Source organism: Neodiprion pinetum, chromosome 4 (assembly GCF_021155775.2).
Source record: "Neodiprion pinetum isolate iyNeoPine1 chromosome 4, iyNeoPine1.2, whole genome shotgun sequence".
NCBI lineage: Eukaryota > Metazoa > Arthropoda > Insecta > Hymenoptera > Diprionidae > Neodiprion > Neodiprion pinetum.
This window is the reverse complement of record NC_060235.2, coordinates 9,288,122-9,315,023: the sequence shown is the minus strand read 5'-3', so window position 1 is coordinate 9,315,023 and position 26,902 is coordinate 9,288,122. Positions and strand designations below refer to the sequence as shown.

The following is a 26,902-nucleotide window of genomic DNA, read 5'->3' as shown; positions in this document are numbered from 1 at the left end:
TGTGTATAGCATTTCCAATTTGCAAATATAGTTAGAAATAGTTAATTATATTAAAGCTTGTTAATTTTTGTTTCAGCAACCTTTCGAAAATATCGACCCAGCCAAAAAAATGATAGAAATTTTTGATTCTCTGAAAAAAGAACGGTATGGTCAAGAGGTTGCAGTAAACGTGGAATCAGATGTAAAGGAATACTTAGAACTCTTGCTCGAATACCTGTCCCTCAAATTCGAAGTACGTAATGAATCGTATATTGGCTAAATACCTGTTCCATTCAATGGGTCCTTATTCTAATAAGTAATCTAAAACATGATCTGACTCAAAATTGGATGAAATTCGATGTTAGTAATGGAACTCTAGTCTCGTAAATTTTATGTATTTAACAACTCGTCGGTTTTCAAGAATTTTTGTTCGCGGGTATTCGATGGGCAAGCTAGAATTTTTTCACACAGTAAATCCAAGGTTTTATGAAGTTTCAGTTTTTTTCATCAGAAAATATTAATTGACAACAGGCTTATTGTTGATACAGAAAACATGTTCAGTCACGGTATTTTCCAACGGCGTGAATGTAATCTCAAAATTTATTAGTCCGATTGACTTGAATCTTGAACAAATCATTGATTAGATTTGCTATTGAAGACTGGATATTTTTTTGGGATCTGTAAAACAGGATGTTAACCCAATGAAAAAAAGTTGGATCTTTGACAAAGAAACAGTCCATAATCTTTTGTTATAATGAACATTTTTTTTAAATCATTCCGTCACACAATAGCAAATGTTATAATTAAGGATTTGTTCAGACTTCGTCTTCTTAACTGTTGTATGTTTGCCCCCAATGTCACCACCGTAAATGATGAGTGCCTGCCTCATTGAATACTTATGGTTTATGCTGCTACTTTGCCCCCCCGCCCGCCGCCCCGCGTACCGTATGATAATCGTTGAACAAGTGAACAATGCGCTTAAGAACTGGCTATGCTCTTAAGCTATAGTCATCAGTTTTCAATAAATCAGTACCTGAATCTGTATTTTACTACTTTTCAGCCGAGAATGGTAATAGCCTTGGTGGATATAGTCGACACAAGAACAGAATTAATTCATGAGAATTCGACAACTGTACTCCACGGAGAATATTTCATGAGTTTATTTCGGACGACGATTTTTCGGAATCTCTTGAAACACACAACGAAAAGCATAGATACATTATTAAGCGATTCATTGCGAGATAAGTTCAAAGTTGTTCTTGCAATACTGGAAGACTTACTAATTTATATTAAGAACAATAAAAAAAGTTGTGGAGAATTTCTGGAAAATTTGGAAGAGGAACTCGTAAACAGATTTCCTGTCTTTCGCGATCTGACAAGTGACGATGAAAAAAACGTGAAGATAATAAACTTGTACTCGGTGCTAGTACAATTTTCAAGAAAACCATCTGAGATGTGCAAGAAATCAAATGCATTATATTCCTGGATAATGAAACAGTTTATGGGCTATTTGGATTTACAATATAAAACCCAGATCTTGACCAGCTTTTTGCCTTGCATTACGGATGAAACTGCTCATAATCAACACGAATTCACACGCTGCTTGTATAAAATAAAAGATGATTATTTTCCGGGCAATATGAACGATCTCGTGAAAGACAGTTTGCAACATTCTACAATAATTACATCATTTCAAACGCTGCTGTACCATTTACCATCACTGAAATCCGTCACGTTTTTTGATTGTGTGATACACGTTACAATTGGCAATGTTGGATATCTCTGGGATGATTATTCATACAAGTACTTAACTGCTTACTTCAGTGAGATATCCGTGGAAGATTCACAAAAATCCCTGATAATTCTACACAAATATTTTATGAATACAAGAAACTTTCAATCGAGATTAGATATCCTGGAAAAACTGCTTCTCAAGTGTATTTATTTCTGTAAACTTAACGCAATCGTACAATTTTTCGAACAAACCATCAAAGAAATGTACAATCTGATATTACAACACCTTCCTGATGACGAGTCCGACATGAAAAATCTTATAGTCTCCAAGATTGGGTGTTACAATCTATTCGAAATTATGTTTGCAACAGTTCCGTTACAGAAATTAACTAGCGTCAATAGTAAAATAGTGCAAAATGCAATTGATAAAGTAGAGACGGGTAAGGAGTTATTTCAACAACTAAATATGAATGTCTTAGGTATTCGAAAATTGAAGTCTAGTAATCCTGATCACAAAGAATTGATGCGCCTCCTGCATTGCGCAGCATACAATTGTTCAATAGCTATTGTGAGTTTGAAATGCGAAGAGCACTTCTACATTCTACCATTTGCCGAGAATAAATCAAAAGGTCAATTGATATGGGAGAACATTATTGATACAAATAGAAAATATCAGTTTACGCAAGATTTCAAAGAAATACCGAAAGAACACAGGAAGTTAATCAACATTAAAAAGCAATCCAGTTCAAATAAAATACACAGTTATTCAACTGTTATGAGTTATAACCTAATTGCATCAACATTGAATGAAGATTTATCCTGTTATGATATGTATCATTCTGATCTAAAATCTAATACCACTTCAGAAAGTGTAGGCACTGAAGAAATGATGTCTCTGACGTTTGAGTTGGACGATTTTAATAACCATGAATGTATGGCACCCGTATGTGGACTCATTACGCACATGATATCAAAAAACATTTTCAATTTACCAAATGACGGTGAAAATATATCAATGCCAAAGTGGATGCTATGCTTCCATTCGTCCCTGAGTTCTACAATGATATACAATGTGAAGTTTTTTATGGTCAAAATTATTCTAAATTTACAGAAGGTGTTTAAGCCATATGGAAAGTCCTTCATCAATCCACTGTTGAAATTTCTCATTCTACACTTCCAAACTTATCGCATTATGAACTATGTGATCAAGGACATCCTAATTATGCTGCTGGACTGGCAGAGTATAGCTATTCCATCCAGTATTGATGAAAAACGCTTAGCTCAGAATTTGTTGGAATTGGTAATGAAAAATGCGGATAGTCATCAACGACATATATACAAATACAACATTGAATTAATCAACATGATTATTGAAGCATGGCAATCTTGTTTAGATGTTCCTGAGAGTATTCTTTATACTTCAGGAGCATCCCCTAGGTTTACAATTCGTATGATCCTGATTTTTCTGTGCAACAAGAAACAAGAAACATTAGCATCGAGACCTGAAGTTTTGATATATTTGAATGAGTTATTAGAAAACCAGGACGAAGAAATTGTTTTACACGTGTGCAACGCTTTTGGATTGATTCTAGAATATTTTGAATCCGTTGATGAGGATGAGAAAAAAGGTCAGATCATCAGTAATGTACAAAGATCAATTATAAATAAATCACATGAAAATCATAACAAATATATCAAATGTATTCATGCAATACATAAATTCTATCCAAATATCGTTGATTACTGTTTTCAACAACTGACATCTCACTTTTTCAATGTCGATGTGTCTAATAAGGCAAAATGTCTTGAGCTCCTTTTGGCAGCTCTTCCAAAGTTCACTGAAACAGAAATCATGACAGAGTTAGGATGTATGAAGTTTCAAGATATCCTAAAAAATAAAATCGAGACCTGTCAGAAAGTTGCTCTCAGAATGGTTGAAAAATTGCTGGATATTCTTAGTCCATCAAACTACTTGCCATTGGCTCAGTTAATAGTTCCATATTCAAGAAATGCTTCTACAGAGCAGAGAGAAATAGTTATGAATGTTTTTATAGCTATGTATAAAAAGTACAACGATAATATAGAAGACAATGACGCAGTAATGGAGTTGAAAGCTTTAAGCAAACGCATCTTACTGATGGGACTGTTGGACCCAAATGAGACCTTACAAAATAAACTTTTACAATTTTGGTCGGAAGATGGAAATATACCAGACAAGTGCAACGAAAGGATACTGCAAATGTTCGATATGTATGATATCCATCTGGAATCAACGTATTTACCAATTGTACCATTGTTAATGTTGCATCTTGTTAGTAAAGATCCTGCATTTGAAAAAAAGATGTTTGAACCATTAAGCAGTTGCAAATTCGAAGATTATCAAGTAACGATACCACGACGCTCAGCGTACACCGGATTAGTAGTACCACTATTTACGTCATCCTTCGTTAGCCGTATCAGCCAGTATTATTCACAGTCTAACCCAATATTCACTCGGTTTAATCAATCTTTGAATCAAAGTTTATTTTTGCGAGCTTCGCAATCCTTACAGCTTAAGCGAACTGTATGTGGAGATGAATCTTTTTCTAATCTCTCTGGTAGAACTTCGAATGATGAATTGACTGACTCAAGAACAGATATTGAAAAAATTCCACCACCTTCGAAAAATATAAAGTCTCAAAGGTTCTTACAGAATACTACGTTTACAAAACACAATTTGAGACGAGTACAAATTACAAAAAATTTACAACAAAACGAAATATTGAAGGACGAAATAAGTAGCCAGCAAAATAGCATCAAAATGTACAGGTAAGCAAGATCTGCGTAGGAAGTAATAACATTTGGAATTTTTTCCAGCATGAAAAATAAATGGTAAAATAGGGAGAGATGCCGAACTTATTGTAAGAAGTTTATAACTGCCACAAAAATAAATATAAAAATACTACTGAATTTGTGAATATTTTCTCAACTGTAACTTATTATTAAGGACCATTTAAAAAACTTTCATTTCAATATAAAATATGAGGTAAAAAATAGTCGAAAGCGATATCTTACCCACACCCTATGGAAGAGACGCGACAGAGGCGAGGGAGAGATGCTTCGTGATTTCAAACACATGTTTCCGACTTTCGTGTTTCCACGATTCTTGTTGTATCTTCCGCAAAGGATGCTAAATGCACAGCCATTTATTGCACCGTTCATTTATAATTCAGTTCCTGATTTTCTTCGTTTGACAATAATTCTCCTACCATGTAACACATAAATCAGTCTATAAAATCTTGGGACTTCGTTTCTTGCTTAATAAAATCATGTTTTTTACTTCCCAATAAGAGGAGCTCTTTTTCACTTATTAAAAGAAATCTTACATCCCCAAGGACAAAGATTATCCGTTGGCAGGGGTTATTTACAAGTTGGAGAATCCTGAAAATCCACAACCGTTACAAACCAGCTACTCTTAATAACACGAAATAGTACATTTTTTTACATTTTCAACCATACCAATATGCCGCGATATATATCCCCTCTTTTCGCGCAGCATCTTTATCAAAGTGTAGGGAAATACGCCGCAGTTGATTATTTATTATCAACATTGATTAAGCTTCGAAACACGGAACTTATATCTTAAGCAGGACCACAAGATCTTGATTCAACTGTGACAATCACGATAACTGTGACATGGACAGGGGTTTCAATATAAATGTACTCCCTACGTGAAGTTTCAGGGAGACAAAATCAAATATACCTCTTCAACTCTGCGAGCATTCGCTTCTTTACTGATTACTGTATAATATCGTTCAATATCGCTATGGATGAAAATAAAAATCTATCGAAATCTAGCTTGACGTAACTTTGATAGCAATATTGATTCTCGTCCAGCGCAATATCTCGATAGAAAATAAAAATTATGTTTAGAGAATTGTATATTTGCACGCAATGAAAATAAACTGCATGCGGTATCTCTCCCTACTCCACCCTATGCAATAAATCAACTGTTGTTTACTGTTTACTAAAAATTCAATTTCATTCTTATTACAGAAAATATAGGATCGGGGATTTCCCAGATACTGAAATTACACATTCCAGTTTGATAAAACCATTGCAAGAATTAGCGAAGAATGATCAAATCGTTGCCAGAGATTTAACAGTGGCATTATTTTGTTCAATGTTGAAAGAAATGTCAGTTGATCAAAAACAGGCATTTCTTCAAAAACTTTCTCCAAGTTTGGAACGTATTCTCAAGAACAACCAGAGTTCTAAACCTCTTATTGCAACTGTATTAGAAATAGTGTTGAATTTGGATGAAATTCGGATGAATCCGAATTTGATAGCAAGAGTATCAAAGTCTTCTGGTTTATTACCTCTGGGAGCAATTTTGTTGGAAGAAAAAATTATTTCTAGTGACTTGCCAGAAAAAAGAGAGCCTTTACCCAAAAGATCCAAATGTGAGGTTCAAATTTGTGACGCAGAGAACAACTGGCTACAATTAGCAAGTATATACAAATGTATGAATGATTATGACATTGTACAGAGTATATTCGGATGTGAGAAATTCGGAAAAGAATTACAGGTAATAAAAATTAGTTAGTAAATTGATTATTAGACTATAAAATGATGCTTTTGTATTAACAAATGCTAAATGAGAAATTTCTACTTCGCATCGACCTTGTATAAAATTTTTTATTGTATAATTATGTAACACATATTCATCTGATTCAAAAATTCTTGTGACATAAAAGATTAGGATTGTATAATCGATGCTAAAGTAGTAAACTTCTTGCATATATGTGGGGCATTTCAGGAGAACTCAACCACAAATATTCTCATTTCATAGTTGAGTATTTTTTATTTGTACCACTTTAACTAAATTTATTCACAATTTATTACTTCACGTTTTCTTTTTTTGATTGCAAATAGTACTCATTATCACATGTTATGTTCGGAAGGCGTTAACTTTTTTCGACTGACAATGAGAAAGTGTAACGTCTGCTTAACTAACAAGGAAAGTATCAGAGCTTTGCATCGCAGATTTTGCTAAAACTGTTAGGGATGATTCTTTGACCCAAAATATGACGCTTGCGGTACGAAGTTCAGGTAATTGAAATAATATATTCGTTTACACTTGAATCTATGAGAATTTGTCATCGGAATATTTCAGACAAAAATACATAACAGGTTCTGCTCATTAAACTACTAATGTAATCAATTCTAATCGATCTGACAAACAGCCTAATAGATGAAACTCCATATCAGAAGTTCTATATTTTGGGACAAAGAAACATCTGTAAAGGTTTCTGCAGAATCCGTGATCTAGAGATCTGATAATCTCCTTGTAAGTGCTGTTTGGATATATTAAACAGAAGCAGAGGTTTTCCCTCCGCAAGAATCTCATAAGCTTTGTACTAATAGTATAGTCGCTTCGGCAGAATTGAAGCAGAAAAAAACTACATAGCTAGAACAAGGTAGCTTAGCTCTATTGTTTTATTTGTCTAGTTCAAAGTACAGCTTTGGTTTACTTTTCGGTGTAAGCGTTAGTGGGAGACCTATTTTAGGTCAGGGTATAGGTCAGGCCACCAGATTGTACCGTGTGTAAACTAGTTCATTGCAAAAACTTTAATGGATCCTGGTCAAGCTGTATTTTGAAAAATTCTTTCTCATGAGCTTTGTCTCAGGATATTAACTTCAGGTTTGCTCTATTATCGATCCGAGAGTGATTGAAATACTAAGTATAGTCAAATCCCGCTAGCGAGACTGTGATAAAAGTATAACTCTCGTGTTTTCTCTGCGATTAAGAGACTTATTGACAAATAGTATACTTTCGTTCGATTGTATCACAACATTGATTGAGCTGTAGGCAATTCCAAAATAATTTAAATTATACACAACGATTCGAATAATGATATCTTGTTTATTATGAGTGTCTTGTGGTAAAGTTAATTCTAGTCGTATTTAGAATTTAGTCTCCACAACAGCATTATACACTGCCATCTAGTGCAAAAGTTTGGCCCACTTCTGTTTACACGAATGCTGATAGGGGGCTCAGTACAGGTATGTAAAGTAATATTTAGCAAGGTATAGACAAGCCATTCTGCCCCGGTTGCCCAAGATGCTTTGCGTGGCGCAATTCCCGCGCCATCTGTAGGAGATGGCCGAAACTCTTTCAAACCGTCGCCTCGACTCTCGCCCTTGTTTCAGCCGCCAAACTGTCAGCTGTGAGTTCAAAAATTATCAGCTATGCGGCGGAAACGGAAATGTGTTTTTTTTTTAATATAGGCACATTTTATGAATGCACTTCGTACCGAGTACATAGGCATTCTCCGAAAACGAAGCGACTTTCTAAAAAAAGCAGCTTAGGGGGTAAGGGAAGCAATTTACAGGGTCATTTTAAGGGATAAATATTAACTTCAGAGAGCTCAGCTGACCAAAGCCGCGTATTATTTTACATTTTGAGTAACTGGGGCACTTGTCAAATACCTTCCTAAATATTACCTTAGAGTATGCGAAAAAGAGCCCTGACTAAACACGAAGTAGACCTTCTGAGAACTGCTAAAAGTGCGAGACTTATATGCAACCTAAATCGTTTAGGTCAAACTTGTGGCATAGCCTGCGGCTTAAGCGATTGGCGTAAACTAGCTCAATAACTAACGTACTTAATCAGCAGTACTTTTTACATATTTAATCTATCAATAAGTATAATTGTGCTATTTTTTCTCGCTAATAAATATAACGCTCCTCAGTTCCTACCAAAATGATTTGAAAATACGAAACTTTTATATTACCAACTTATAGACTGAAAAATGCTATCCATTTCTCTTAAAACCAGTCATTTTTCTAAATCAGTTGAATTTTTAAATTTTTGCGATGATATCTAGAGATAATTTAAAATACACCAGTACTCTATTTATGTATAACAACTCCGGGTATTCGATACCCGTGGTGAATCGAATTGCTTTACCCCACCATCAGGTAAACATTTACAGCGTAATCATAACTTTATTTTGACATGGGAACTCAGTTTCTATATCATGTCTAGATACGATCTGATGTATTATACTAATTGCTTTTCACTCTACATTCTGTGCCACAGAAAATCTCGAAGTAAATGGTAATTGTTAATTGGTAGAGTGTAGTTGGGTTCATTTGAAGTGCTCCATGTAATTCTAGTTTATTTAAAAAAAAAAGATTGTGCTTTCCGTATTTGTTTCAAGGTACAGTAATCATGATTTCAGGAAGCATCTTTGGCCCAAGCTGCTGGTAACTGGAGCACAGCAAAGATTGTTTATGAAAACGCTTTTCATACAAATGAAGGTCTGGTTAAAAGTTATTGCCAAGAATCATTATTCACATGTCTAGCGTATCTTTCGGATTGGGATAAAATTAATCACCTTATCGAAATAGAATTGGGTGGAAATTTCGATGCCCTTTGGCAAGGGCGATTAAACGAAAATTGGATGACTTCTTGGGCATTGCAAGCACAGATTCATAGAATGGTACAAAATGATTATAGCGACGGTTTTGCAAGATCTTTGACTGACTGGGTGAATACCAAGGACAAATTAGTTCAATTGAAAAAGTCTTATGGCGAAGAAACAGCAATATTTTATATCGATGAAAATCCAGAATTTTCAGAAAATTGCTTGATGTATGCCTTGGAGACTTTGAGACAGCAATGGCAACATTTAAATCCACTGTGTTACGAACAAAAGATAACGAACTATCTTAAATTGCGAGGATTGAGTGACATAAAAACGTATCTGAAAGGCATCAAAGACAAGAAAAAACTCGCCCAAAATGTACAATGCATACTTACCGTTTGGAATAACAATATGCCATCTAAACAGGATAACCTACTGCTGTGGGACAAACATATTGCTTACAGATTACATTTTCTTGGGTTATTAAAACAACAGTTCGAGGCTGAAGAATCAAATGAAACAAATCAAACGGTAGAAAAATTGAATAATGCAGTCGTCAAACATTGCTTAAATGTTGCAAATGCGGCATATGGTCAGTGCAATTGGCATTTTATGAAGAAGTATTTAAAACAATCCGAACCATTTCAAACAGATAACAATTCGATCCTTCACAAGGAATGGCAGTGTACACTGGCGATGTATAAATATCTTCGCTATTCAGATTATAAAACCACAGAAAAAAAAGTTAAAGCGTTCATTGATTCCTGGCAAGTATTATCTGAACTCGATGTTGATAATTGCTGTGATGCAAAAGTTCAAACAGATATCAGACTGCACCTAAGCAGCCTGGTGATTGAACTGCAAAAGTTATTAATGAAACATGAACCGATCGGTCAAATTTTGCTGGCAAATCTACGAAACTTGCAATACTTACCTATTGTGTACGATCAAGAGAATATTGTCACACAGTTAAGTGATTACTGTTTGATTAACATGAAAAAATGTTACGACTTGGCTAATGCCAAACATAAAGCAAAGTGTTATTTAATAGTTTCTATGTATTGTCGTTCTGTTGCTACTTATTCCGAAGGTATGCTGGAACTGTCTGAAGAATTTGTGCACTCGACTCTCAGTGCAATGAGCTATGGTTCGCTTGAAGCCAGTCAATATTTTCCGTGTCTACTGAGTCTAGAATATTCGCAAAAGCCTAATCTAAGACAAATATTCAAGTGTATAAGTGCGAAAGTGGAGACATGGATGTTTCTCAAGTGGCAAGCGCAAGTGTTGTCGTATGTTGGAACACCTGTATGTTCGCTTATTACTCCTATATTATTGAGACTTGCCGAAATATATCCCAATTCCTTTATTTACACTTTTCGCATGGCAAAAAAAATGAACAAATGTTCACTGAATCATCCAATCATTGATAAGTTGAATCAAATTCTCTCAGGAAACAATGACTTGGAATTAGTTCTCGAAGCCCTGGAGTATGTCGTGCAACCAGAGCTATATTTAATGCAGCATGTGATTGAATTGAAAGCCGACATTATGAAAACCGATGTCAATCTGGCGATAAATAATTTATTATCTACGGTTTATCCAACTACAAAAGACCCCCAACAAACTTTACTGCGAGGAGATGTCTACAAGGTCATAGCTAAATTTGAAAACAAAATAAAAGAACTTCCACAAAAGAATGGTCAGGAACTGTCGTTACAGATTGAACGGATAATGAAAGACTTAGATGAAATACTTGAGAATCGTATAAAAAATACTCTTAAGGTACCGCTCAAATATTACAGCCCATTATTGTGTGCATTTAACGGAAAGAACGTCGAAATCCCAGGACAGTATGCTTACGATAAACGACCTACGCCTCAATATCATACACAAATTGTAAAGATAAATGCCGAAGTGACGATTTTGACGTCACTCCGAAAACCGATCAAGATTAGTATGCTGGGTAACAATGGCAAAAATTTTGATTTTCTCGTTAAATTTGGTGAAGACTTAAGAACAGATGAAAGAATGGAGCAACTATTTATGTTAATGAATAAAATCTTACAAGCAGACACAGCTTGTAGACAACGTCAGTTGTCTATTAACACTTACCTGCCCTTTCCCTTGACCGGTTTGCTTGGACTAATTCAATGGGTTAAAAAAACAAGCTCATTAGACGAGATTATTAACGCGGTATTAACTAAGCATCAGACGACACAACGACAGAAAATTCTGAGGTCTTACAGAGAATGGATGAGTAATCCTCACAGTAGAAAGTATAGTAGAGAGGCAGTTACAGAAAAATTCAACTACTGCAAAAACGGAATTGACTGGGACATCTTCCGGAACGCATTCAAAAGCTTGAGTTCGTCATCTGAGGTATTTTTCGCACTACGTTACAACTTCATTACTTCTTATGCAACAATGTGCATCGCTCATTGGATCCTGGGAATTGGCGACAGAAACCTATCCAACACTTTGATATCTTATGCGTCAGGAAAAGCATTAGGCATCGATTTTGGATATAGTTTTGATGCTGCAGTAGATTCATCAGTACCAGAACTTATGCCATTCAGATTGACTCCACAAATTCTTGGGCTTTTACAACCATTCAATGAACATGGATTATTAAAAATAACAATGATGAATGTTTTACGGGCATTAAAATATGGAAAAGACCCACTTCTCGCGTGCATGGATATTTTCATAAAAGAACCATCGCTAAATTGGTTGGCAAGACAGAAGACACGGGATAAAGAATGTACAGATTCAGGTTTGTATGTTAAATATCTGACGTTATAATCAGATTTATTTTAGTAGTCGCTCGACGGTTCGTCGTCGTCGTCGTCGTCGTCGTCGTCGTCTTTAGTGTGGTACATGTGTATCACTTTATGTATTTTTAAAAGTTCTCTGAAAGAGCAATGTTCTTTTAGATGTCACATGGTACCCAAAGAAGAAGATAAGCATTGTTATGGATAAATTAAACGGAGTAAAACCATCTAAGCTTACTCTCGTACAGATAAAAGAGCGATATGGGAATACAGAATATTTTAACAAATATATTGATATTATAAATGGCACCAATAATGGTTTACAAGTAAGAGTACGATCGAAGAAGGATGATGAAAATTTAAACATCGAGGAACAGGTGATTTCATTATTATTACATTATTTAGTGTAACTGAAACTAAGAAACCATGTATAACGTAGGAAAAATTTCAGATCGAATGCTTATTGGATCAAGCCACGGATCCTAATATCTTGGCTCGTACATTTTACGGTTGGGAACCATGGATGTGATTGATTTACCGCATACCTCGTTGCGTATCTTGTGGTGGCTTGAAACTATTTATTTGCGTTGAGGAAAATTCGCAGAACTGTAGGGAAGAAAAGCAGGTTGTTTTTCAACCTGCTTCAGTCTGTGATGTACCACAGCCTGCTGGGTACTGTTAACAAAGATCCAATCATACATGTTCCAAAATGTGTCTATTATCGACATGTCGTCTCACATACCAAAAATCATGTTTTATTTATGTATTCAAATTTACTATATTAGGCTACTACAGATTAACACTAGTATTGAACGCGATAAAGAAATTCGTTGTCTTGCATCCAGGTGTATGTAAAATATGAATGTAACGATCGCAAGAAGTTTTTTTTCTTGAGCATGTAACAGAGTTTAGGATAGTATTCACCGTGCTGTCTTGATTAAAAATTAGATAGAAGAGGGAAAAAAAATGCTAGTTTGAGATCATATTTCATTATCAGAACATTTCATACGATACAACTGTGGTATTTTCTCATTTTACTCGCTGAATGAATCCCCAAAAACTGTCTAACCACATTAGAGAAATTCTGTACTATCGTATTTATATAATACATGAATTTAATTATTGACAGATAACTATTCTATCTTTATAACAGAAATCGATTGGTATCCACTTTGGAGATAATTATGCTTGATACTTCTTCCTGGTAATCTCTGGAACTCTCTATAGTAAGCAAAACAAATCGAAGAACATTGTAACGAGATCAGAAACATTACGGTTTAGAGGTAAGAGGTTGTCTCCTTGGAAATGAGGGTCGAATGATATACAACAATTTGCGAATGTTCCGACCCGAGTGAGGGCCCTGCTCAGAACGAATGACTTTTAATATTTATATTCTGGCCAATATAAGATAACTTAACAAAATTAGAACCTAGAAGAAAATTATAACATAACATAATTATATGAGTCTCAATCTGAAAACGTTATCAAGTTTTTGCGAATTATTCGAGCTTTGTTTCCAAGAAAACAACTCTGTTTATTATACTAAGGTCAAAACTCAGTTTCTACATTACGGTTTAAAGAGTACAAACCACTGTTTCGGAAAAATTTCAGATGATTGCCGGAAATGTATAATTTATATATATTTGAATTCGTCGCAGGAGGCACACTAGAGTCGTTTGTATGTGGCTTGTTAATGTGAGTAACTCAGTACACTACATTTTAAATTCACCTAAAATATTCGAACTTTGCACTTTCTCGAAGCATTTTTTCTCGCTGAAATAATAGATATGATTCTTACATATCGCTTTCATGAATGGCTGGGCCCGTTTAATTGGCTAAAATAATGTAGTGTACTAAGTTACTCACGTTAACAAGCCATATACACAAGTCTCTAATGTGCACACGTAAACAAGCCGCATACAAACGTCTCTGATGTGCCTCTTGCGACGAATTTAAATATATACAAATTCACGGCACACGAAAACCAAAACAAACTTCGAATACCGGTGATGAGAGAAATTAATGACATTGTAGTCAGGACGGCTAGGTGGTCTAGCGGAGTAAGTCTCCGGTAAAGCATTTTTGGATACCAGGTTCGCTTCCTGGCTCTGTAGTTAATTTTTCAATTCACCTAAAATATTCGAAATTTGCACTTTCTCTAAGGAAATGTATAATGTAAAAACAATAAGTCCGAAAATATTCAAATCAGATTTAAAATACCACAGTTTTGTCAGATAGAAATTCTGGTATCACGTCTAAATATCACAAGTAAATAATAAAATTCACAAAATCAAGACACAATGTCAACTTTGTAAATTTCGACGCACATTATTTTACAAGTGGCGTTCCTATAAGTTCGTTTATATAAGTGGCGGCCAAAGTATTTAAATTAAATTAAATTAGATCGAATTAAATCAACTTCCACAAGATTAACAAATAAATGTATCAAAAATGAACTCGTAGGAATGCCACTTGTAGAAACGGTGTCTGTGTTGATTTAACATGTGTTGATTGGTGTATGTGTTGAGGTAAATTATATTAAATGTGTGAGTATTCAATTGACGTGTTGAATTTATCATGTGATATTTTGACATGTAATCGAAATTCCTACGCATAAAACTTATTTTCAAATTGTTTATATTTAACATCTGGTATTTGTCATAATAGAGATGTTGTAATATTCGTGTTTACTATCATTGACGCAAAGAACATCGCTGGAGATTTTTCATATGACTTTTTCCTCTATTTCAAACTCTTAATCCAAATAGTACGGCCAATATATCTTTAAGAATAGTTTTTGAAGTATTGGGATCTCTGCCAGAGGCGTGGCTTAAGAAATTGCACCTAGCAGTGAAAATATGCACTATAGCTTATGGGTCACGCTGTTTTTTATTACTATTTTTATAGAAACGCACTCTGTTTTTGTAATTTTGAAATATAATATAAAATTTTCATTGCAACAAATTTGAAAATTTGCACATAAATAATTACATAGTCCAAGTCTGCTGATGCAATTCGACATATTCGCCCATATATTCAATATCTCTACCAGATAACATATCTGAGTGCCAGAGTTCCCATTACGTATTATAATTTTGTATTCTCATCTTGATAGCTGAATTTATACATTGCAATACAACAGTTTTAAATAAAGAGTTTGATATATTATATAAATGATACTGGTTAGAATAAATATCAAGATTTACGCAGCGAATCACCACTGAGTATCCGGTGAAAGGCAGCATCTACAAGTCGAAAATTATTTACTCTGCTCATCTTATGCACTAAAGCAACAAGTAAACATATTTCAAAAAACGTCACAGGGATTATATAATATATGTCCTCAACTATTTTAACGCGTTGTATCACTTTGAACAACATCAAAGAAACTTCAGATATCATCACTGATTCGCTCTACGTTACCGTAGCTTTTATCGACATTGTAAGAAACTCCGTAGTATGACACTATAGTTTACGACCGTCTATTTTATCACAAGATCGAGACATTACCGAGCGCAGACGTGGAACCTACATACCGGCTATAACGTTACCACAGTGTCAACGCGTGTCGAGCATGATCGAGACATTACCGCGTAAAGACATTAAGCTGCATACATGTAAATTTTGCACGGGTCAGTTTATAAAAGGTTCTTCCACTATAAGTCAACATTGAAAAGGTTCTTCCATTCCTAGCGAGGAATGAGACGTTGAGAGGCTAGCATCTACGAATTTTCGGGTTCGTCTGCCAAGTTGAGGTATAACGTTGTGAGGCCCTACATCGATCAGTAAAACTTGGAAGGATCAGCACTGAATTTGAAGAAGAACTGATTCTCAGAATTTAGGCTGATAAATAGTTCATGGAATCGTTAGACAAGCTGGATCATAACGTCGAGAGGCCCGCGTTGATCGGCAAATTTTCCATTCTGCAAGGTTGATTATCGCGAAGAAGGCTCGACTTCTACCAACGTCAGCATCATCGAGTTGTATGATTAACTGTGCAGGCTCCATCATCGAGGTATTGGCTAACATCGTAGTTATCAGAATGGAGGTATAGCTGTCGAACGTTGGAAAATGAATCTGATATGTAACACCAAGGATTCAATGAGGATTATTTCTACATACCGTACATGCATCCGTTATTTATGATTCAGCATATAATTTATATTATAAAAATATAATCAGCAATCATTTTTTTTTTAACCACAATATCATTTGCTTCTATACCCTATACACAATAATTAGAAGGCTAATACATATCTTATTTGCTAACGTGCAATTTATTCACGGGCGGAAATAAGGATAACATTTTTTTTAGTTTAGTCTGTCACGTGCGGATCGGTCTCGCACGCGACGACTTAACCCTCTAGGTATTCGTAGAGGTTTATTCTTATTTTTTTGGTGGGTCGGGAGGTGATCGTCCTCTACAGGGCTATCCCGGGAATAGGTTTGGAGGATCCAATGATATTAATGTAATAGAATGTTTACTATGGGATCAAGTTTTAATGAATCAATGAGACTGAAAATAGCAAGCGAAAGCAGCGGGTGAATATCTAAGACGAGGAAGCTTACATAAATATTCTTAACCCAGTGGTTCTCGTTCATGCATCTACTCACTCTTTTGGTGGTTTCTACTCCGAATTCTCACTCTCTGTCAATTATCACTATTCTTATTACTACACAACTTGATTAAGTTCGTGGCACAGCTGTCTACTCTTATATTCTAGCTTCGAAAGACTGACGTCGCGACGCGAGACGCTTTGAACACCGCGTGTAGAATTAGAGGAATTCACTCTCTATTCGTCGATGACTCTAAGACTGATAACTTTATACTCGACAGCTTTGAAGGAGCCTGTTTCCGTAGATGTTGATTTTACTCTGTCTCTAACGGGACTGACTTCGCTCGCTCGTCTGACACCCCTTGGAACGTCGGGCGGCGAGCGAGGTTTTCGCTGAGTTTACAATTTTGAAACAAAGGCTCGCCTCGCGACGGTCATCCTCGAAGCACGTGATCTCGCGATCGCCTCGTCCCGGTGTTGATTACACCCGAGATCTGGCGGGCGCGAAGACGCTGACGTTGCTGGCCGTCAACTACGCCGTTGCGCTTTGGTTGTTCCACGAACTGTTTTGTAAGAAATATTTTATATGGATTAACTAATGAATTTAAAGCTATGCTTCCTCATCTCTAAAGCGATATTAATGATTGACATGATTTATGATATATTCAGTGTAAATATGCGGCGCTCGTGACATCCCTCCCCCCTTAGGTGTCGATGCCCCCATCGACTCGGTGCGTCGGGCCGACGGTGACGCAGACACTGGAGGGTTGGCTCACCGCTGACCGCATATTTTAATCAATCGGTAGTTACATCGTTTGTGCATCGCACATGCGCTTTTTCATGACCCACGCACACATACAACACATTCTGGTTTTGGTTATTTCACTCACTTGTCACTTCACTGCTGGCTCGTCGCTCGATGTCCTTGCGCCTCGCCAGCTGCGTCACCCTCGTGAGCCTGGTCTTCTTCTGGTTGCCTTGACGTCCTTGGGTGTCCTCAGACAACCTCGGTGTCCTCGTCTTCTTCGGTCTCGGCTAACTCGGCTTGGAGGGTCGCGGGCGGTGTTCCGCCCGGCGATTCCTCCCACCGGATCAGGTCTTCCACGACCTCTGGTTCACCTTGCAGGACGTCCGCGAGGTTCGCCGGAGAGTCTGGTGTTGCGGGCGGCGTTTCGCCGACCGGTTCTTCCCAGCCGATCAAGTTGCCTTCCTCTGGTGTGTCCTCCTCCGCGGGTCCAAGAAGCTGGTCCATTTCCCTCTGGAGCGAAAGCCAGCGCCCCATGATTCGTGAACGCACTGCGGGGATCATGATCTTGCTCAACCTTCGATAGTCTATTAATAAGGGAGCCTCTTCTCCCTCCAAGATGACTAGGTGGTCGGTTTGGACCCCCTTTTCCTTGTCCCGCCTGGTCTGGACTCCCCTCTCCTTGGTGCTGACAGGTGGACGGCGTCGGGACGCCGTCGCCTGCACGGGTGTATCGTTTTGCCGTGTTGTTGAGCTGACCTCGTGGGTGGCTCTGGGAGCTGCTCGAGCGACGGGGGCTTCCTTCGTAACGAGGAGGCGACCGAAGGCTTCCACGCAGTGGCCCGCGTGTAGACCCGGTCTGTCGCCGACACTCTCGCCGCAGAGGGTGCAATTGGTGTTTGCCGGCCTCCGGCGCGAGAGGTAGCGCTCCAAGTAGCACTCCTCCCAGTGCTGTTCGCTTACTTTCTTCCCGCAGGTCGGGCAGACGCCGCGCCTCACCTTTTCCACCGCGCGGGTCATCGTTGCTGACGTCATTTTCGCCGGCGGAGGTACCTTCGTCAACTTCGGCGAGGCGGTCGAGGCGCCGCCTCAGCCGGTGCTGGTGCTGGTTCTGGTGCTGGTTCTGGTGCTGGTGCTCGTATCGCCTTCTCGTACCTTGATAGGCACGAGATTGCGTGGCTCAGCTGCTCACTTCCTGACCGTTCAGTTGCACAGAGAGGGCAGGGGCTGAGGTCGGAACCACCTGCCTGGTCTGCCCATCTCAGGTAGCAGTTGATCCAGTTCGCGCAACTCGTCTGGCTCTCGCGGCAGACCGCGCACGCCTTGTTAGCTGTCGCCCTGGTGAACGTGCGGAGGTAGTTTGCGTTGGACATTCTTGTCGGTTTCGAAACGTACTGAATTTTTTTCAAAGTTCTCGGGACTACTCGGGTCTGGCTTCAGGAGTCGAATGGCGTTAGTTAATCCCTCTGAGGCCCTCTGGCTCTCCTTCTCCTTCATGTTGTGGTGGGAGAAGTCTCGATGTCATCTAGGGTGTTATTCTCCCAATATGCCACCTCAGCCTCTTGGCGGGGAAGGGGGCAGGAAGACTCTCCTCTTTTTCCTTTGGGTTGACCTATTGTTCCTTCCCTTTCCACCTCGTACCTTGTACGCGGAGCAATTCCTGGAGCAGCGCTCGGGTTTCTGGCGCCGCCGTTGTCCCAACGCGTTGCCTGTTTTGTCTGGCCTAGCTCAATATCTTCGTAATGAGTTGCGAGAGTCGTACGCTTCGGGTGTCCACAGGGCAACCCAATCCACTTCGCCATCTTGTAGAGGTTGGCTCGCCATATGTAGGTAACCAATATTATCCCGAGAAGGAGATCCAGGGCAAACCCGGTCGTAAACAAGACGTGCTGTTCCTCCTTGTCACGGCGGTGGCTGCCGATTTCGGAGAGTCGTTGCTGCACGTCGTCTAGGGATTCGTCAGCACGTGACATTCTCCATGCTGAGTCCTTCCTGGTATATTCCGACAAGATGTTGCCTTGTCCCGAGTTTTATAATTTTCCCTTCAACGGTTCTCCGAAGCTTGGGGCTATTAGAGAGATGTTCAGTGAAATCTCCGGTGCGTAGAAGTATTGTTCGCGGCTTTCGTAAACGCGCATTCCGGTGAGAGAGGTACTTCGGGTGCGTCCTACACAGTCAGCGCTGAGGTGGAGTATCCCGGCACCTTCCAATGTGGTTGCGACTTCCATCCTTGCCGGACAGAGTATATGAAGATGTTCCGGTGCATGCAGCGAATAGAGCCATCCTCCCTGGGAGGGTAGATGCTTCCAGAACGAGTCGTCTGTCGATTGAATCCTTACATCGCAGAGCCTGTACGCGTCGATTGAGGGGTTTATTAGCATCATTACTTCGCATTGCTGCGATGTCGATACCTCTTTCAGAGGGGTCTCCATCGAGCAAATATAACGGTGCTCCACCCTGGTGCATTCGTTAATATATACGGAGTCTGCCATGAAGTACGTGCGGCGGTCCGCCGACACAACTATGTACGGCGTCGACGGTTGAATATGTGCCGATCCGTTCAGTCCCGTTCCGCGTTGGGAGGCTGGCCACGCGTACATGCGGTAAAGGTGATAAGCCGCTCACTCGAGCAGGGGAATATGAACCATGATAAGGATCCTGCCCGAGTGGAACACAATATCCGTATTAACAACGCGGGATAACGATTCTCTTCGTAGGTATTCGGTCGCGAGGGGGAATTCAAAATCGGGTACCCGAGTCTGTATTTCCCTCGTGATGGCGGTTAGCTGTGTCGCTGTTAACATGCTAGGATCGTAACGTCCTTCCCTAGCCATTGATATCGCGAGCAAATACTTCTCGCTTGTCTCAATATATTGCTTGACCTTTGCTTCCACCCGGTACGCGAAGTTCGCTAAGACATTACGGCGCATCATCATGCTCGTCTGGTTGGAGAGTTGATTGATTCGTGCATGCAGCTTATCGACCATGTCTAGTTCCATCAGATGTTCTCGATGTAGTTCCTGGAATCTCGAATGGGTCACGTGAATTTCTTTACTGATTATTTGAGTTAAATTGGATTGATCATTAAACAATCGATCAATCTGTGCCTTGATATACGTTGCATCTTCTTCATTCATTGTGCCGAATAGCGATTTGCTGAGCGACCCGATGAAACCTGGCGGCACCGACCGCTTCTTCATAGTTCGGATTCTTAATGGCTTAATTCGTGCGCTAAGTCTGGAATTGTGAGAAATGGCTTCAAGGTTATCTGCCATTTGTTTAGCGCGCTGCATGAGTCCCTGAAGGTAGTCCAAGTTCGTCATTTCACGGCAGGCTTCCCTGGTTGTGACCCGGCAGCATGCCCTGAACGCCTCGTTTAAGGAACCTCGTAAGGGTAAGTTCGATTCCCAATATCATGGCCCCTATAAAATTGTCCAGGTAACTGACCATAGCAATGTCATACTGGAAGCAGAAAATGGGAAAAGGATAAGGAAGCATGTCGATAAGGTAAAACTGGCGGTGGTATGAGCCGATAGCCAGTTTACCGAAATTGTACCATAAAAATATATCGTAATGTACAGCTGAGCTACGCAGTAATTGCGGTGAGCGAAAGCAAACATCTATATGAGAGTGCGCAAGTATGAGTGTGAGAGTATACAAATAAAGCGTGTGTAAACATGTTGTCTGCATGTGTTCGCAGAAGAGTGCGGGAGTGAGAAAGCGAGACGGATAAACAATCAGTGTAGGAGCGCGCGTCACCGACCACCAATTCGAACAATGTTGTGCGTGTGGGTGCTTCTAGCTTCGACGGCCCTGGCCGCCGGAGAGCGTCGTAGCGACAACGCATATCATGTAACACCAATGAAAGATCAACCAGGAATTTACTACGAGAGGGTGGCCCCCCTCCGCCTGCAACACGTGGACTGGAGAGTCACCGTGTTTATGGATATAGACGCTTTCACTACGGATTCACCCCCTACGGAGAGGCAGTTAAACGAGGCGTTCAGGGCATGCTGCCGGGTCACAACCAGGGAAGCCTGCCGTGAAATGACGAACTTGGACTACCTTCAGGGACTCATGCAGCGCGCTAAACAAATGGCAGATAACCTTGAAGCCATTTCTCACAATTCCAGACTTAGCGCACGAATTAAGCCATTAAGAATCCGAACTATGAAGAAGCGGTCGGTGCCGCCAGGTTTCATCGGGTCGCTCAGCAAATCGCTATTCGGCACAATGAATGAAGAAGATGCAACGTATATCAAGGCACAGATTGATCGATTGTTTAATGATCAATCCAATTTAACTCAAATAATCAGTAAAGAAATTCACGTGACCCATTCGAGATTCCAGGAACTACATCGAGAACATCTGATGGAACTAGACATGGTCGATAAGCTGCATGCACGAATCAATCAACTCTCCAACCAGACGAGCATGATGATGCGCCGTAATGTCTTAGCGAACTTCGCGTACCGGGTGGAAGCAAAGGTCAAGCAATATATTGAGACAAGCGAGAAGTATTTGCTCGCGATATCAATGGCTAGGGAAGGACGTTACGATCCTAGCATGTTAACAGCGACACAGCTAACCGCCATCACGAGGGAAATACAGACTCGGGTACCCGATTTTGAATTCCCCCTCGCGACCGAATACCTACGAAGAGAATCGTTATCCCGCGTTGTTAATACGGATATTGTGTTCCACTCGGGCAGGATCCTTATCATGGTTCATATTCCCCTGCTCGAGTGAGCGGCTTATCACCTTTACCGCATGTACGCGTGGCCAGCCTCCCAACGCGGAACGGGACTGAACGGATCGGCACATATTCAACCGTCGACGCCGTACATAGTTGTGTCGGCGGACCGCCGCACGTACTTCATGGCAGACTCCGTATATATTAACGAATGCACCAGGGTGGAGCACCGTTATATTTGCTCGATGGAGACCCCTCTGAAAGAGGTATCGACATCGCAGCAATGCGAAGTAATGATGCTAATAAACCCCTCAATCGACGCGTACAGGCTCTGCGATGTAAGGATTCAATCGACAGACGACTCGTTCTGGAAGCATCTACCCTCCCAGGGAGGATGGCTCTATTCGCTGCATGCACCGGAACATCTTCATATACTCTGTCCGGCAAGGATGGAAGTCGCAACCACATTGGAAGGTGCCGGGATACTCCACCTCAGCGCTGACTGTGTAGGACGCACCCGAAGTACCTCTCTCACCGGAATGCGCGTTTACGAAAGCCGCGAACAATACTTCTACGCACCGGAGATTTCACTGAACATCTCTCTAATAGCCCCAAGCTTCGGAGAACCGTTGAAGGGAAAATTATAAAACTCGGGACAAGGCAACATCTTGTCGGAATATACCAGGAAGGACTCAGCATGGAGAATGTCACGTGCTGACGAATCCCTAGACGACGTGCAGCAACGACTCTCCGAAATCGGCAGCCACCGCCGTGACAAGGAGGAACAGCACGTCTTGTTTACGACCGGGTTTGCCCTGGATCTCCTTCTCGGGATAATATTGGTTACCTACATATGGCGAGCCAACCTCTACAAGATGGCGAAGTGGATTGGGTTGCCCTGTGGACACCCGAAGCGTACGACTCTCGCAACTCATTACGAAGATATTGAGCTAGGCCAGACAAAACAGGCAACGCGTTGGGACAACGGCGGCGCCAGAAACCCGAGCGCTGCTCCAGGAATTGCTCCGCGTACAAGGTACGAGGTGGAAAGGGAAGGAACAATAGGTCAACCCAAAGGAAAAAGAGGAGAGTCTTCCTGCCCCCTTCCCCGCCAAGAGGCTGAGGTGGCATATTGGGAGAATAACACCCTAGATGACATCGAGACTTCTCCCACCACAACATGAAGGAGAAGGAGAGCCAGAGGGCCTCAGAGGGATTAACTAACGCCATTCGACTCCTGAAGCCAGACCCGAGTAGTCCCGAGAACTTTGAAAAAAATTCAGTACGTTTCGAAACCGACAAGAATGTCCAACGCAAACTACCTCCGCACGTTCACCAGGGCGACAGCTAACAAGGCGTGCGCGGTCTGCCGCGAGAGCCAGACGAGTTGCGCGAACTGGATCAACTGCTACCTGAGATGGGCAGACCAGGCAGGTGGTTCCGACCTCAGCCCCTGCCCTCTCTGTGCAACTGAACGGTCAGGAAGTGAGCAGCTGAGCCACGCAATCTCGTGCCTATCAAGGTACGAGAAGGCGATACGAGCACCAGCACCAGAACCAGCACCAGAACCAGCACCAGCACCGGCTGAGGCGGCGCCTCGACCGCCTCGCCGAAGTTGACGAAGGTACCTCCGCCGGCGAAAATGACGTCAGCAACGATGACCCGCGCGGTGGAAAAGGTGAGGCGCGGCGTCTGCCCGACCTGCGGGAAGAAAGTAAGCGAACAGCACTGGGAGGAGTGCTACTTGGAGCGCTACCTCTCGCGCCGGAGGCCGGCAAACACCAATTGCACCCTCTGCGGCGAGAGTGTCGGCGACAGACCGGGTCTACACGCGGGCCACTGCGTGGAAGCCTTCGGTCGCCTCCTCGTTACGAAGGAAGCCCCCGTCGCTCGAGCAGCTCCCAGAGCCACCCACGAGGTCAGCTCAACAACACGGCAAAACGATACACCCGTGCAGGCGACGGCGTCCCGACGCCGTCCACCTGTCAGCACCAAGGAGAGGGGAGTCCAGACCAGGCGGGACAAGGAAAAGGGGGTCCAAACCGACCACCTAGTCATCTTGGAGGGAGAAGAGGCTCCCTTATTAATAGACTATCGAAGGTTGAGCAAGATCATGATCCCCGCAGTGCGTTCACGAATCATGGGGCGCTGGCTTTCGCTCCAGAGGGAAATGGACCAGCTTCTTGGACCCGCGGAGGAGGACACACCAGAGGAAGGCAACTTGATCGGCTGGGAAGAACCGGTCGGCGAAACGCCGCCCGCAACACCAGACTCTCCGGCGAACCTCGCGGACGTCCTGCAAGGTGAACCAGAGGTCGTGGAAGACCTGATCCGGTGGGAGGAATCGCCGGGCGGAACACCGCCCGCGACCCTCCAAGCCGAGTTAGCCGAGACCGAAGAAGACGAGGACACCGAGGTTGTCTGAGGACACCCAAGGACGTCAAGGCAACCAGAAGAAGACCAGGCTCACGAGGGTGACGCAGCTGGCGAGGCGCAAGGACATCGAGCGACGAGCCAGCAGTGAAGTGACAAGTGAGTGAAATAACCAAAACCAGAATGTGTTGTATGTGTGCGTGGGTCATGAAAAAGCGCATGTGCGATGCACAAACGATGTAACTACCGATTGATTAAAATATGCGGTCAGCGGTGAGCCAACCCTCCAGTGTCTGCGTCACCGTCGGCCCGACGCACCGAGTCGATGGGGGCATCGACACCTAAGGGGGGAGGGATGTCACGAGCGCCGCATATTTACACTGAATATATCATAAATCATGTCAATCATTAATATCGCTTTAGAGATGAGGAAGCATAGCTTTAAATTCATTAGTTAATCCATATAAAATATTTCTTACAAAACAGTTCGTGGAACAACCAAAGCGCAACGGCGTAGTTGACGGCCAGCAACGTCAGCGTCTTCGCGCCCGCCAGATCTCGGGTGTAATCAACACCGGGACGAGGCGATCGCGAGATCACGTGCTTCGAGGATGACCGTCGCGAGGCGAGCCTTTGTTTCAAAATTGTAAACTCAGCGAAAACCTCGCTCGCCGCCCGACGTTCCAAGGGGTGTCAGACGAGCGAGCGAAGTCAGTCCCGTTAGAGACAGAGTAAAATCAACATCTACGGAAACAGGCTCCTTCAAAGCTGTCGAGTATAAAGTTATCAGTCTTAGAGTCATCGACGAATAGAGAGTGAATTCCTCTAATTCTACACGCGGTGTTCAAAGCGTCTCGCGTCGCGACGTCAGTCTTTCGAAGCTAGAATATAAGAGTAGACAGCTGTGCCACGAACTTAATCAAGTTGTGTAGTAATAAGAATAGTGATAATTGACAGAGAGTGAGAATTCGGAGTAGAAACCACCAAAAGAGTGAGTAGATGCATGAACGAGAACCACTGGGTTAAGAATATTTATGTAAGCTTCCTCGTCTTAGATATTCACCCGCTGCTTTCGCTTGCTATTTTCAGTCTCATTGATTCATTAAAACTTGATCCCATAGTAAACATTCTATTACATTAATATCATTGGATCCTCCAAACCTATTCCCGGGATAGCCCTGTAGAGGACGATCACCTCCCGACCCACCAAAAAAATAAGAATAAACCTCTACGAATACCTAGAGGGTTAAGTCGTCGCGTGCGAGACCGCTCCGCACGTGACAGACTAAACTAGTCCGGGGGTAGGGAAGGAGATGGAAAGGATAAGCGATTCTATCACGTATAGTTCGACTCCCTCGATTGTCGAAAATGAGAAAAAGTCAGAAAATTTTTCTGGTTTAAATTCCAAAAAAAGGAAAATTGGAATCCTCGATTCCAATTCCCACGGAAAATCACCTCATATCCCACTTCTGACACCAGTTTAGTCTGTCGCGTGCGAGACCGCTCCGCACGTGATAAATATATACCGTACATACAAGAGAATCTTTAAATACAGCTCAGACATATGGCTTGTAGCAGTAGCTTGTAGCAAGCGTGCCGATACTATCTGGGAACATGATCCACTTGTCATTCCAGCTCAGTCCAATTTCCGTTTAGCGTACGGTATAGACGTAATGCTTTTTTACTTAATATAAAGTTTTCACAATTTAATTCCACCCATTTTGAAAACTTTTCATAACTATTGAAAACTTTTCAAAATTTTTTATAACTTTTGTCCATTTTTTAAATTCTTTTGTTACGTCTGGCGTATCGCCACACGTCTCTCTCGTCTTGTCACTCTCCCACCATCCTTGCAGTATCCTTATCATTTCATTCCTATCGTCCTATTTCCATTCTGGCTCACGCCACTCGCTTTTTGCCGACTCTGCTACTTCTATTCCCCACCATTTTGCACACCTTACGTCTAATCCTCTGTACCTCAAGCATTCCGATTCCAACGTTCGACTAGAACAAATCTTTCTTTCCAACAGTTAACCACCTTACGTATAAGTTTACTCATCAATTGTGAACTACACCCTTTGCTCAAACCCACTCCGCGAATTATTCAACCAAATATATAGTTCATACCTGAAACACCCAAACGTTATTCAACCTTATTCCAAGTTCCGGTTGTCTCCGGACGTGAAGGCGAAGGCCAACTCGTTTAATCCTTACCGCTCGGGAATAAACGACGTCCACGGACGTAACACTTTTGCAAACTTCTGAAAACTTTTGGGTGCAGTTTGGAACTTTTAAGAACTTTTGAAAACTTTTGGCAACCGTTTGGAAACTGAATAATGATTGATATAGACTTGACTATTGAACCTTTCATTATATGCGTTAGATGAAACTGAAAGACGTGGGCAAAGCGGATGACAGCTTTTATTACATGCATATATAAATGTCTGACAATGAGTTCGCGCTGACAATAATCGAAACCCATCCGACGATAAACATAAATTACATTTATATTGATGATATTCTCATAAGTAACAATACAAAGGGAGTTCTGGATATAAATCTCTACATTAGTGGCACAGCTCCCAGACGCAAACCTTTTTCTAGAACGTTCGAGGGTGGGAGGTTATCCTTACTCTGAC

General features: G+C 41.2%; 1 protein-coding gene across 4 annotated transcripts in view; it reads left to right on the top strand.

Annotated features, from left to right (window-relative positions):
• LOC124217605 (DNA-dependent protein kinase catalytic subunit) overlaps window positions 1-15,070 on the top strand; it is a 152,725-nt gene extending 137,655 nt beyond the window's left edge. For all 4 annotated transcript variants that reach the window (XM_046623460.1, XM_046623459.1, XM_046623458.1 and 1 more), the window contains 6 exons: window positions 77-232; window positions 1,040-4,521; window positions 5,749-6,280; window positions 8,940-11,898; window positions 12,059-12,273; window positions 12,348-15,070. In XM_046623460.1, coding sequence (XP_046479416.1) covers window positions 77-232; window positions 1,040-4,521; window positions 5,749-6,280; window positions 8,940-11,898; window positions 12,059-12,273; window positions 12,348-12,425 — 7,422 coding nt within the window. In that variant the 3' untranslated portion in view covers window positions 12,426-15,070. The remainder of the gene's footprint in view (window positions 1-76; window positions 233-1,039; window positions 4,522-5,748; window positions 6,281-8,939; window positions 11,899-12,058; window positions 12,274-12,347) is intronic.
• Window positions 15,071-26,902: the final 11,832 nt, after the last annotated feature.